The sequence below is a fragment of the Oryzias latipes genome, chromosome 1 (assembly GCF_053564925.1).
Source record: "Oryzias latipes strain Hd-rR chromosome 1, Olatipes_Hd-rR_3.1".
In the NCBI taxonomy this organism is placed as follows: Eukaryota; Metazoa; Chordata; class Actinopteri; order Beloniformes; family Adrianichthyidae; genus Oryzias; species Oryzias latipes.
The window spans coordinates 42,125,812-42,138,372 of NC_136237.1; the positions used below are offsets into that span (position 1 = coordinate 42,125,812).

Sequence of the window (12,561 nt, forward strand, 5' to 3'; positions counted from 1 at the left end):
CAAATGAACAGCCTGTTGTACCTGCCCCGTTCACACCTCTGACAGATACCTGCAGAGGCCCCGCCCACCTGAGCTCACCTGAGTTTCAGGAGCTGCCTTGTTTTTCCATCTGTCACTCAGTTTTAACTCAGAAGCAGCCAAAGACAAAGAGGAGGTCTCCAAAGAAAACTTTATTGGCATCAAACAGCAGTGACAGTAAACTACAGACAGGTGGACCCCTGACAGACAGGAAGTGAACGTTTCTGCTCTCAGGAACAGCCGGATGGCGGAACGCGATCGATTCTCCTGACAGTCCGGAGGTTTCAAAATAAAACCTGGTTTTACGGCGCCACTTTTCTTGAAAGTATCGACGGCAGACCGGATCCAAACCAAACGTTTCCGGGAGGTGAAGGGAGAGCACGCTCAGGTGAAAGTCCAGGACTGATCTGCTGTGACCCCCCAGCAGTAAAGGTCACTCCACTGCGCGGCACAGTGGAAGGCTCAGCTTTAAACATCATCCTAACTTCCTACGACACAAACATGGATCAAAGCGGATCAGCTGAGCGACAGCTGAGACTTTGGGGGGGTTAAAGGAACGCCCCCCCCCGGTTTCAGACGCCGCTTTCAACCCCTCCCCCTCACTTCCTGGGTGGGGTGGGAGACTTCATGAACCTGGGTGGGGTCGGAGACTTGACGCTGCGAGGTGGGGTGGGGGACTTTGGGGTGGGGGTTGGGGACTTGGGGACTGGGGTTGAAGCTGGGGTGGAGGCAGGGGTGGGGGTCTTGAAGGACTGTGCCAGGGTCTGGGGTTTGGGTGGGGTGGGGGTCTGGGTCTTGGGAGGAGGGGCCGGGGACTTGGGGGCGGCGGCTGGGGGCGGCGCCGCCGCTTTGGGCTGTCCCAGTTTGGGCTCGGGGAGGGGCTCTCCGTGGCGGTACACGCTGACGGTGATCTCCACGAACTCGCCGCCGTACTTGTTCCGCACGTTGATGCTGTACTTGCCCGAGTCCTCCGGGGTCACCTTGGTGATGACCAGACTGGCAAACTTGCCGCCGTCAAAGGTGACCTTGGTGTGCTCGGTGGAGGTGACTTCCTGCTCGTTCTTGAACCAGGTGACCTCCGGAGTCGGCTCGCCCCACACGGTGCAGGTCAGGCTCAGGGACTGGAGGGTGGGGGGCAACATGTACAAGTCACTTCACTGGTGCAACTCCCTCCTCCCCCAAACAGCCAAGTTAGCTCTCATTATAAAAAAAATCTTAGCAGAATTTCACGTTTTTCATCTGAACAATTTGTACTTTTAACAACAAAAAAAATTTCAATTTTTTTCCAAACTCAGTTTTTCTGCCTAAATTAAATGTTTCCTGAAGATTTAGTTAAAATTAGAGCCTCCATAAAAGAAGAAAAAAAAACAGAAAAGATGAAAATAACGTAAACGGAGAGAAAAAAAAATTCTACAAGAATAAAGTCGTACAATATAAGAAAAAATAGGAATTTTTTAATGAGAATTAAATTGTAAAAATATGAGGAGAAAGTTAACTTTTACTAGAAAGAAGTCGTACAGTTTTTTATGAGAATGAAGCAGAAAACTTGTTACAAAAATTAAGTATTTATGAGAAAAATACTGAGATTTAGAGATTAAAGTCCTAAAATGTTTATAACTTTATTCTTGTAAAAAGAAAGTTGTAAGAAAGTCAAAGTTTTACAAGAATAACGTCAGTTAATGATAGAAACAAATAAATAATTGAGAACAAACAAAATTTTATAAGACAAAATTGTGACGCTTTGGCGGCGTTTCCATCAGGAAGACGGCGTCACTTGTGGGCACGCCGGGTTGCCGCCGTCATCGGTTAACTTCACTCTAATCCAGCAGCTAAATTCTCCCATTTCCCTCATTTCCTCCTGTTTCTCTTCAGGAATTCAGTCAGATGCAACAAACGTGATGCCATAAAACCATCCCTCCTACCTTCTGCTCCATGATGGTGACCACATCAGGAAGACCTCCAACCACCCGGCCGCGGTCTGAGGACAGAACAGATCTCCGTGGTCAACATCTGAACCTGAAGCTATTTGTTCTCAGCTTGTTCTCCTGGTCGACGCTGAAAGGTCAAACGAAAACTTACTTTTCTCAGCAAAGGCAGCGGCCCTAAAAGAGAAGAAAGGAGCTGCCGTTAAAAAAACCTCAGAGAGGAACGTCTTCCTGCAGGAATGAGCTGCTGGGAACTTACTTCAGTCTCAGGTATTCCTCGTAGGCGTCGGTGTACGCTGCAGAAACATCACTTCTTTAGAGAAATGTTGGTAAACAAACAGGTCTGAGAGACAAACCGGCCCTGACCTTGTCCGGAGAGGTCAAACGTCCGGGTGTAGGTGGAGACTCCGTCGGAAATCTCGATGGAGTAGTGACCTTTCTCCTTGTCGGAGGGATCGCAGATCTGCATCCAGGCCATCTCTGTGGTGCCGCCGATCCTCATCTTCTCAGAGGAGGCGATCTTACTCTCCCTGGGAGAACCAGAGGGAGACGTGGAGAGCTTCATCAGGAACCAAACAGCCGAGCGGCACCAGAACGCTCAGCTGCTGCAGAGTCTCCCTGTTAGACCTCAGCCGAGGAACCGGACAGACCGAGGAACCGGACAGACTGAAAACCGGACAGAACGAGGAACCGGACAGAAAGAGGAACCGGAAAGACCGAGGAACCGGACAGACCGAGGAACCGGACAGACCGAGGAACCGGACAAACATACAGAAAGAGGAACCGGAGAGACCGAGGTACCGGACAGACCGCGGAACTACACAGACCGAGGAACCGGACAGACCGAGGCACCGGACAAACCGACAAAACGAGGAACCGGAGAGACCGAGGTACCGGACAGACCGTGGAACTGGACAGACCGAGGAACCGGACAGACCGAGGAACTGGAGAGACTGAGGAACCGGACAAATTGAGGAACCGGACAGACCGAGGAACCGGACAGACCAAGGGACCGGACAGACTAAAAACCGGACAGACCGAAAACCAGACAGACTGAGGACCCGGACAAACCGAGTAACCGGACAAACATACAGAAAGAGAAACCGGAGAGACCGAGGTACCGGACAGACCGCGGAACTACACAGACCGAGGAACCGGACAGACCGAGGCACCGGACAAACCGACAAAACGAGGAACCGGAGAGACCGAGGTACCGGACAGACCGTGGAACTGGACAGACCGAGGAACCGGACAGACCGAGGAACTGGAGAGACTGAGGAACAGGATAGACCGCGGAACCGGACAGACCGCGGAACCGGACAGACCGCGGAACAGGACAGACCGAGGAACCGGACAGACCGAGGTACCGGACAGACCGAGGAACCGGACAGACCGAGGAACCGGACAGACCGAGGAACCGGACAGACCAAGGAACCGGATAGACCAAGGAACCGGACAGACCGAGGAACCGGACAGACCGAGGTACCGGATAGACCGAGGAACCGGACAGACCACGGAACCGGACAGACCGAGGAACCGGACAGACCGAGGAACTGGAGAGACCGAGGAACTGGAGAGACCGAGGAACAGGATAGACCGAGGAACCGGACAGACCGCGGAACCGGACAGACCGCGGAACAGGACAGACCGAGGTACCGGATAGACCGAGGAACCGGACAGGCCACGGAACCGGACAGACCGAGGAACCGGACAGACCGAGGAACCGGACAGACCGCGGAACCGGACAGACCGCGGAACAGGACAGACCGAGGAACAGGACAGACCGAGGAACCGGACAGACCGAGGAACCGGACAGACCGAGGAACCGGAAAGACTAAGGAACTGGACAGACCCCGGAACCGGACAGACCGAGGAACAGGACAGACCGAGGAACAGGACAGACCGAGGAACCGGACAACTGGACAGACCGAGGAACCGGACAGACCGCGGTTCCTCCTGTGTCCGGGACGCACAAAATCCACAAAGCGTAGGAAACATGGATGGTTGGAGACTGAAGAAGGAAAACGTGATGATGAAGCTAAGGCCAGAAAAAGCTGTGAGGCTGTTTTCCCCGTGACGTTCTCCACCTCATGCAGATCTTCCATCTGCACAGAAGTACAGGAGAAGAACCCAAAGGCTCTTCAGACTTCTGACCTTTTGAAAAGAGCTTCAGACTAAAAGCATGTGAAGAACAGCAGACACCGCCGTTCATCATCAAACACAGAGATGCTGCTATAAACGGATCCGATGCACCGTCACGATTCCCAAAGCTGTTGAATCAAAAGCGGGATGCTGTACTTGTGCTTCCAGACGCTCCTCATCTCCTCCGTGTAGTAGGTCATGTAGCACTGCAGCCGGATGCCCTCTGGAGTGCACTGCATCACCAGCTCGGAGGCCGACGCGCCTGGCGGGACAGCAAGCGGCAGACCGTCAGGTAACAAACTCACCTGTGCTGCAGTGACGCCGTTTCTACCGTCGATGTCAAACTCTGCACTGCACTGACGTCCAGAAAGGCCGTTTTAAGGCTGAATATTAAGTTAGAGGGAAGTTTAAACTGTGAAAATATTTTAAATTCAGTCATCCTCATTTCTATTATTATACAAAACTAACCATTTATACTACCAGCATCAAACTCCCATAACTAAACGAAAATTCCATCAAGTGTCCACCAGATGGTGCCGTTTCCTCCCAAATACATGTTTTTATTTATAAATTATAAACATTAAATAAATACACAGTTTTTGGGTAAATGACAGGACTTTTAGTTAAGTTTTTAAATTAAAATAACAATAATAAAAAACAATCACTCTAAAATTGATCAAGTTCAGCAGACTAAAGTTGTTGATTGATTTATTAAAATGATATTTAAATTGATTAAATATTACGACTAGGAATGGTTTTTGAGAAATTGACATTAAGGACATTTTTCTTCAATTTCCTTAGAAAAAAACAGCAGTTATTTACCAAAATAATGTTCCTGTTAATGTTTAACTTTATGTGACTGTTTTGAAAACAATAAGATTAATAAAATTTAAATAAATCGTTTTCTTTTGCCAAAAGTTGATGAAACTCACCGGCGATCTGAGCGATGGCGTTGATGATGTCATCAAACACTGCAGATAACAAAAACAGACTGGTGTGAGCCTCATCAATGCACAGAAAAGCGAGCGTCTGCAGGTTTACCTTTCCCTGAGATGTCAAACACCGAGGTGTCCTTTCCTCTGTCGTCACTGAGAACCGCCTTGTAGACTCCCTGATCCTTCCTGGAGAACTAAAACACACATTTGTCCACACACACTCAGCTTCTGGACGTCTAAGGAGGAAACCTCTGGCATGAACGGATTTTATTCTGAAGGGCATGAGGAAATCTCTGGCATGAACAGATTTTATTCTGAAAGGGCGTGAGGAAATCTCTGGCATGAACAGATTTTATTCTGAAAGGGCGTGAGGAAATCTCTGGCATGAACGGATTTTATTCTGAAAGGGCGTGCCGGAAGGTGAACAACATCCTGTCCGGCAGTCGTCCTGGACTGTTTTCGCAATTCTTCTTCCTTTCTGCACCTTGGAATGAAAAGTTCACCCCCAAACTCAAAAACTCACCTGAAGAACCCGGTGAAAATGACTTGTGGATTTAGTCGACGCCCCCTAAAAATTATGACATCACAGCGGGAGAAACCATCCAAGATGAATGGGGCCAAATTCTCTTAAGGGGCTCACGATAGAAGAATATCTCTTTTATGACGTTCTACAAATTTAAACTCCTTCACCTCCTTAAGCTACCTGGAAAAAAGATGTTTGAATTCAAAGTGGTCGATGGTGAATGGCGTCGGCGTGGCGAATTCACGGAAGTGCAGTTTCCCTGTTAGTCACATTTCTTTTTGATTTTTCTTTTACGTAAATCATGAATCGTTGGCCCAAGCAGAAGGAAACGGAATATCATACGATCTGAACGTGGTTAACGAAAACCTTCCGTTGTCAAGGAAATCCCAAAATTTACTTTTACAGATTCTTCTAAAAATCACAACGACCGATTCGTCGGCCCCAGACGACCAAAAATGGTTGCTATGGAGATAAACTGAGTGGGGGCCAGTGAGGGTGGATCAAGGGGGGCAGCGAGGACGGCTAGCACCTGCGCTTTAATTATTCATATTGTCTTTTTTCTAAATGGGATGATGACTCTGGTAAACATAAAAAACATCCCCATTCTGCGACGTTCGCTCCTCCAGAGTTCGATTCCCGCCCAGATGTCCGATAGGGACGGACGTCGGTACCTGGGGGAGAGGAAGAGCGCAGGCTCCGGACAGGACGTTGGGAGGGGTTTCTGGAACGATCTCGTCGTCTTCCTTGTACCAGTGGAAAGCCGTTTCCTTCTTCACGTTGGCAACCTGTCGATCGAGCAGCGTTCAGAAAAAAAACCTACAGAGATCCAGATCCACTAGAGGGTTTGGGGACCTTGCAGGCGAGCAGGACGGTGCAGTCCTCCGTGACGGTGAAGTACAAATATTCAGAGAAATGTGGGCCTGCAGTGAGGAGAAGACGGGACCTGAGCAGCCATCCTCAGGGAGCCGGACACGCCGGGATGACGGAGCGCACGTACCTTGCTTCCTGATGTGCTCTTTCCTTTGGAACTCCGCCTCCTTCAGAGCAGCTTTGAACACTGAAACACAGCAGATGTTCAGAAAGACTCAGATCTTCTCACACACTGGAGACGTACACGGAGTCGGCTTAGGTGGAGATTTGCTTTCACACTGCACTGTCGAGAGCAGATCTAACAAGACAGCTGCTGGGTTACACTGTAAAAAATGTGACTTTTTCCAACGTTTTCTTAGAGGGGCTGGGATTTATTTTAATGTCCAACTTGATCATCTTTCACTTTTTTTGGTTCACTGGACAATCTGGGTGCTTGTTGTGAAGGTTCTAAAAGAACGTTACCGTCTCCCACCAGAACCAGGGAGCTCTGGGTTTTGGCGTTCCCGTCATGGATCTGGACCGTGTAGGTGCCTTCGTTGGCTCGGGTGAAATGATCCACGGTCATCTGGATGACCCCCGACGCCACGTCGTGACTGATCTTCTGACCCTGACGGAAGAAGACGGACGTTCAGGGCGAGCTGAGGTCATTCTGTTCCTCCTCTGATCCGCATCTGAAAGTTCTGATCTTCAGAGGCGAACAAAACGTTTACAGCTGCAGGAGTTCCTGGGCAGAAGCAGGAAGTGACTTTGCACCTGCGACAGGTACGTTCACCAGAAAGGAACGAATATTCTTCAAGTTCATAACACATGATTGTGTGGAGGTCCCACACAAGACTGGATCAGAAGAAGACCCAGAACCATATAAGACCCTGCAGGCCGCACCTCCCCGCTGGTGACCTCCTTGTCGTTGACGATGAACCGGTAGGACACGGACGGGGACAGCTTGACGGCCTGCAGCCAGAAGCGCACGTGGCCTTTCTCCAGGATCTCGTAGTTCAGGCTGTGCTTCAGAGGAACGACTGTGCAGACGGGGACAGGCAGAGCTGAGGCTGTGGAACCAGCAGCCGGGGATCCGGATGCGAGGTTTCAAAGCTCACCTGGGTGTCTGATGGCGTAGCTGAGCTCCAGCATGGCGTTCAGAGCTGCAGGACAGGAAAACAAAGGTGAGCAACAAACGGCGGGAAGGCAGCCGCGGGGGAAGATCATGACCGACCGTCCTGCGTCAGAGTGTGGCTGGCGGAAACCCCGTCTGTGTCGGTCACCACCACCGAGTATCTGCCCAGATCCTCCGAGTCGGGGTTGGTGAAGGTCAGTCTGGAGCTGTGGAGCAAACGGTGACACTCAGCCTGCAGGACTCCTGGTTCTTCCCAGAACCTCCTGAGCCAGATCAGAGACAGAACCTGCAGTTTTCAGCCTCCAGAGGCAGAGCCTGCAGGTTCAGAACCTCCTGAGCCGGATCAGAGACAGAACCTCTGCTCTGGTTGAGGAGCACGACACTAAACTATTCTATTTTTGTTACCTTAGTAACTTTTCAGTGAAATAAACCGTAGCTAATATCTCCAATAAAACTAATAGTTTGACTCATAATCTACACATAATTTTGAGAAATATATCTTATATGTTTTATTATTATATTTATTAGAATCGTATTTTGATAAATTGGTTTAGAATAAGGGATAGATGTAGCGCTTAAAATAGGATATCTTTCAAAGGAACACATATCTTTTAACAACACACACTTATTTTTGACATATTTCTAATTATCAGAGCAATAAAACTAAATATGAGTGTTTATTATGACAGTGTTTTAGGGCCACTGTGAAAGAAAAAAATAAAAAAATAAGAAAAGTGGCAACATTATAAGAAAAAAGGTTCTGAGAAATGAAGCATTACATTTGTTTTTCCTTCCTCTCAATCTGACAACTTTATTTTCATAAAATTAGAACTTTTTTGCTATAGAACAAGTACATGAGTACAAATACCTTGGGGTCTTACTTGATGACTCCTTGACATTCAAGCCCCACATTGAAAATGTTGTGAAGAAACTAAAACTGAAATTGGGTTTTCTTTTTAGAAATAAGCTTTGCTTCTCTTTCAAAGTAAAAAAAAGGCTTGTGACAGCAACATTTCTATCTGTTTTAGACTACGGGGACCTTTTGTACATGAATGCTTCAACTCATTGTCTTTACAGATTAGACTCTGTGTATCATGCTGCTCTGAGGTTTATCACCAATTGTAGAGCATTAACACATCACTGTGAACTGTACTCTCGTGTGGGGTGGTCATCTCTGTCCACAAGAAGGCAAGGACACTGGTACATTTTTATTTACAAGGCCATGCTTGGACTGCTTCCCTCCTACATTGGAGATTTACTACAGAGGAGAAATGTTGATTCATATTCATTGCGTTCAAATGATCAACTGTTGCTCAATGTTCCATTTGTCCGCACAGAACTGGGAAAAAGATCTTTTTCTCACGCTGCTCCCACTTCATGGAACACACTGCAAAAAAACTGGAAGCTCCCTGATCTTATATTTTTAAATGATTTTAAAACCAGACTGAGAGCACTTGAGGTCAACTCCTTTAAATGTAACTGTTTTTATAATTGAATGTAATTTTATTTGTTGTCTGTGTTTGTAACTTTTTGCTGCCTCTTGGCCAGGACTCCCTTGCAAAAGAGGTTTTTAATCTCAATGGGACTTTCCTGGTTAAATAAAGGTTAAATAAAAAAATAAAAAATAAAATTTTTTCTCAGACTTTTACTACTTTTTTCTTGTAAACCTTTCACCTTCTCCTGACTGTATTCTCATACATTTGTTTCTTCTTCTTCTTCTCTTATGGTGCTGCTAATACTCTGTTGTAGTTTGTGGCTCGTTGTAAGATGACATTTTGTCCTAAATTTTGTTTTAACGCGTCTTCTACATTTCTTAACTCTCCCAACAAAAGACATTAACTTGACAGGAATCTGTGGAGAACCTACGTTCTGCCCTTTGCAGAGACGGCGACCCGCGGGCCGTCGGAGACGGGTTTGTAGTCCTTGGACCACACAAACTTGGAGGTCTCACAGATCTCACAGGCCTCGAATGACAGGAAGACGTCTCCGGTCTCCTCGTCCACTCCAGCCACGATCTCTTTAGATCCTGCAGGCAGGAACATTTCCGTTTAAGGCGGGAAGAGACAATAATCGGACATTTTTTTTAGGGTGTGCAATGAAACCACAAGGGGGCGCCATCCTGAGGTTTTTTTTGTCAAAAATCAGGTAAATGCAGAGTTGATATAAAAAACCAAATAAGTAATCAGAACCTTTCCCACATCGGTACTGTTGACCCACAGAAGAAGAAAAATGAAGGACCTGCAGCAGAACCTGGAAAGTGGGAACGTTGATGGACAGAAGAAAGGTGATAAGAATGTTCTGGAGGTGAAGAGAGGGTCAGAGAGGATGAGGAGTCTGAAGATGAAGGTGTGATATTCTCAGGAGCTACTGTGAGCTGGAAGAGGAGGAGAAATCCTGGAGGGAGGGGGATGAGGAGTCTCTCCAGACGGGGGAGAGAGATGATTGGAAGGACGTCATGAGGACGTGACGGCGGACTTTGCTGAAGGAACGGAAACATTAGTGGTGAAGATGTTCTTCCAGAAAAAAAGGAGGAACATGTGGAGATCAGAGTGGAGGGAGCAGAGCACAAGGTGTGAGGATGACTGTGGTGGTGAGGAAGATGAAGAGGTGGAAGATGAAAAAGGAAGAAAGCTTTCAGGGAGGAGGAACAGACGTTAGGAGGTTCAGAACACATCATGGAGACCAGAAGGTACCTGGTGTTTCACCTGGAATAAGGAGCTGATCAGGAGGTTCAGGCGGGGACAATCTGCTGCTCCGACCCTTTAGGCTGTTCGCATTGACAAACGGTCAGACCGCCGCGGCGTTCAGAGGTCTGCTTACCTGGAAGAGCTTTGGCGCAGACCGGCTCCGACAGCTGGGAAGCTCTTCCCACGCCGTTGGCGTTGACCGCCCGGACTCTGAACACGTAGCTTTCACCTTCCTGCAGCCCGGCCACCTGCAGCGGAGCGTGGAGACGCGGGTTTGGAGTTTGACACGCAGCTGGGAGAAGCGGTCTGAGCACCACGAGGGTCCCGTACCTGCAGGTAGCAATGGCTCACGGCGTCTGGGTTTAGGGTGACAAAGTCGGAGGAGCGGGCCTTGGCCATGTCAACGAAGTATCCGGTGACGGCAGAAGCTCCGGGGTAAACGGGAGCCTTCCACAGGAGGACCAGGGAGTCTCCACGCACCTCGCTGAAGCTCAGGTCGTAGGCCGGCCCTGCAACACCAAAAACCTGGTCAGGACATCCAGCTGCAGCTCCAGATGTGATTCAGCAGAACGCTTTCATGCAAAAGCTTCATAAAAGCAACAACCCCTCCCACCAGCAGAGGGGCAGATGAAGCTGTTTGGATTCAGGACCAGCAGATGCAGGTTTTGAACAGAAATGTTGCTCATCAAAGCAGCAAACAAACGTTTGACCTCATTTCCCGTCAAATCTACACTGTAAAAAACGAAGAACGTTCAGTTTGGAGAATTTGAGCGCAAAGATGGAAAACCAAAATCCGGATGCTGCAAAAACAGATCCAAGTTCATCTCCATCCTCAAAAAAAAGGAACCTGCAGAAAATTAGAAACTGCAGGAAAATGTCAGATTTTTCTCAAAACAGAAACTCTTCATGTTTGAGCTAAAATCCTCTTTAAAACTGCAGTGATTCATCATGTTTATTTTGGCTAATTGTTCCCCTTTAAGTTTCATTTTCACTCAGTAATATAGTATCAAACCCGACATTTTCCTCTGGAAGTGCCGCTCCTTCCAGTTTTTGGATTAAAACGTTTCATCTCTAAATGTTTGTTCTTTGTTAGATAACATAGAAAACGGTTTGATCTCCATCTTTGTGATTTTTTGCAGTAAAGAAATGAAAACACTTTACACTCAAGAGTTTTTTGTTTTTTTTAGCAGCTTAAAGTTTTTTTTGGAATTATTGTGTCATTTAAGGAGATACATAAAAAGCTGGGGTTGTACTAAAAAGATGGATGTCAAGCCAGGAAAACGGTTTTAAAGATATTGTAGTAGGTTTAGGGGATGTCATCTGGACTTGGTTTTAAAGTTAGAAGATGTTTCGCCTCTTATCCAAAAGGCTTTGTCAATTCTGAATTAGCTGGTCCAAGAGCTGGTATATATGCGCTCATGGGGGAGGAGTCAGACCTGAAACTGGATGTTATTGTCAACTTAGCCTCCATGGTTTCTGGTCGTTAAGAGTCCTTTGTCCTCAGCTGGGGGTTGGGGAGCCAGTGACTCCCTCCCCAAACTGGTCATCTCTTTCAGCCAGATGACATCCCCTAAACCTACTACAATGGAACCAACCTGGATGAATGAGAGTCTTCATAGACATGTTTTAAAGATAAATGAATGAAGCAGTAAAAACAGCTCAAAAAGCCCAAAAGGGTAAAAGGGAAAATGTAATATTTTTTGTTTTGTTTCATGTGATTTTTTATAAACATGTTTATTAATTGAATCTTAAATTACAAAAAAATGAAGCTTTACTGGAAGTTTCTGTTGGAAAAACCAAAACATCTCAGTGATTCTTGTGGTTTTCATGACAGATGAACAGAAATTTGTTGTGTTATTTTTGTGTGTGAAGACATTTGGTTTTGTTTTAACCCCTGGGTGGGCACAGCAATGGTGGTGGTGGTGGGGGGGTGTACCTGGCTCTGCCATAGTCCAGGCTTCACACTTCATGGGGTCACTGGGCGCTGAGGGAAGACCGACGCCTGCCAGGTTGGCAGCCTGGATCCTGAACTCATAGAAGGTTCCTTCTGTCAGATTCTCCACCTGGACATGAGACAGGGGGGGGGGGGGTCACCGACCTCCGGAGACCTGAAGGGCCGAGGGGTCCCGAGGGGGCGGGGGCTCACAGTGCAGGTCCTGTCGGTGACGGCGGACAGGTTGACCTCCTTCCACACCAGCGTGTCGGCGTCGCGCTTGTCGATGTAGTAGGCGTTAACCTTGGAGCCGCCGCAGTGTTTGGGGCTTTTCCAGGCCAGCGTCATGGAGGCGCCGTCGCAGCTCAGCATGGTGATTCCGTACGGAGCGCTGGGCGTGGCTGAAAGGAAGCG

General features: G+C 47.8%; 1 protein-coding gene across 8 annotated transcripts in view; it reads right to left on the reverse strand.

Moving 5' to 3' along the window:
- Positions 1-150: 150 nt before the first annotated feature.
- The window catches only part of myom2a (myomesin 2a), a 56,898-nt gene continuing 44,487 nt past the window's right edge, over positions 151-12,561 (reverse strand). For all 8 annotated transcript variants that reach the window (XM_078948368.1, XM_078948351.1, XM_078948371.1 and 5 more), the window contains 20 exons: positions 12,361-12,548; positions 12,151-12,277; positions 10,545-10,723; positions 10,348-10,462; positions 9,394-9,553; positions 7,627-7,733; positions 7,511-7,555; positions 7,296-7,432; positions 6,876-7,020; positions 6,541-6,600; positions 6,396-6,463; positions 6,215-6,328; positions 5,127-5,214; positions 5,018-5,056; positions 4,242-4,347; positions 2,310-2,473; positions 2,203-2,239; positions 2,098-2,120; positions 1,941-1,996; positions 151-1,139 (listed from right to left, as the gene is read on the reverse strand). In XM_078948368.1, coding sequence (XP_078804494.1) covers positions 618-1,139; positions 1,941-1,996; positions 2,098-2,120; positions 2,203-2,239; positions 2,310-2,473; positions 4,242-4,347; positions 5,018-5,056; positions 5,127-5,214; positions 6,215-6,328; positions 6,396-6,463; positions 6,541-6,600; positions 6,876-7,020; positions 7,296-7,432; positions 7,511-7,555; positions 7,627-7,733; positions 9,394-9,553; positions 10,348-10,462; positions 10,545-10,723; positions 12,151-12,277; positions 12,361-12,548 — 2,480 coding nt within the window. In that variant the 3' untranslated portion in view covers positions 151-617. The remainder of the gene's footprint in view (positions 1,140-1,940; positions 1,997-2,097; positions 2,121-2,202; positions 2,240-2,309; positions 2,474-4,241; positions 4,348-5,017; positions 5,057-5,126; positions 5,215-6,214; positions 6,329-6,395; positions 6,464-6,540; positions 6,601-6,875; positions 7,021-7,295; positions 7,433-7,510; positions 7,556-7,626; positions 7,734-9,393; positions 9,554-10,347; positions 10,463-10,544; positions 10,724-12,150; positions 12,278-12,360; positions 12,549-12,561) is intronic.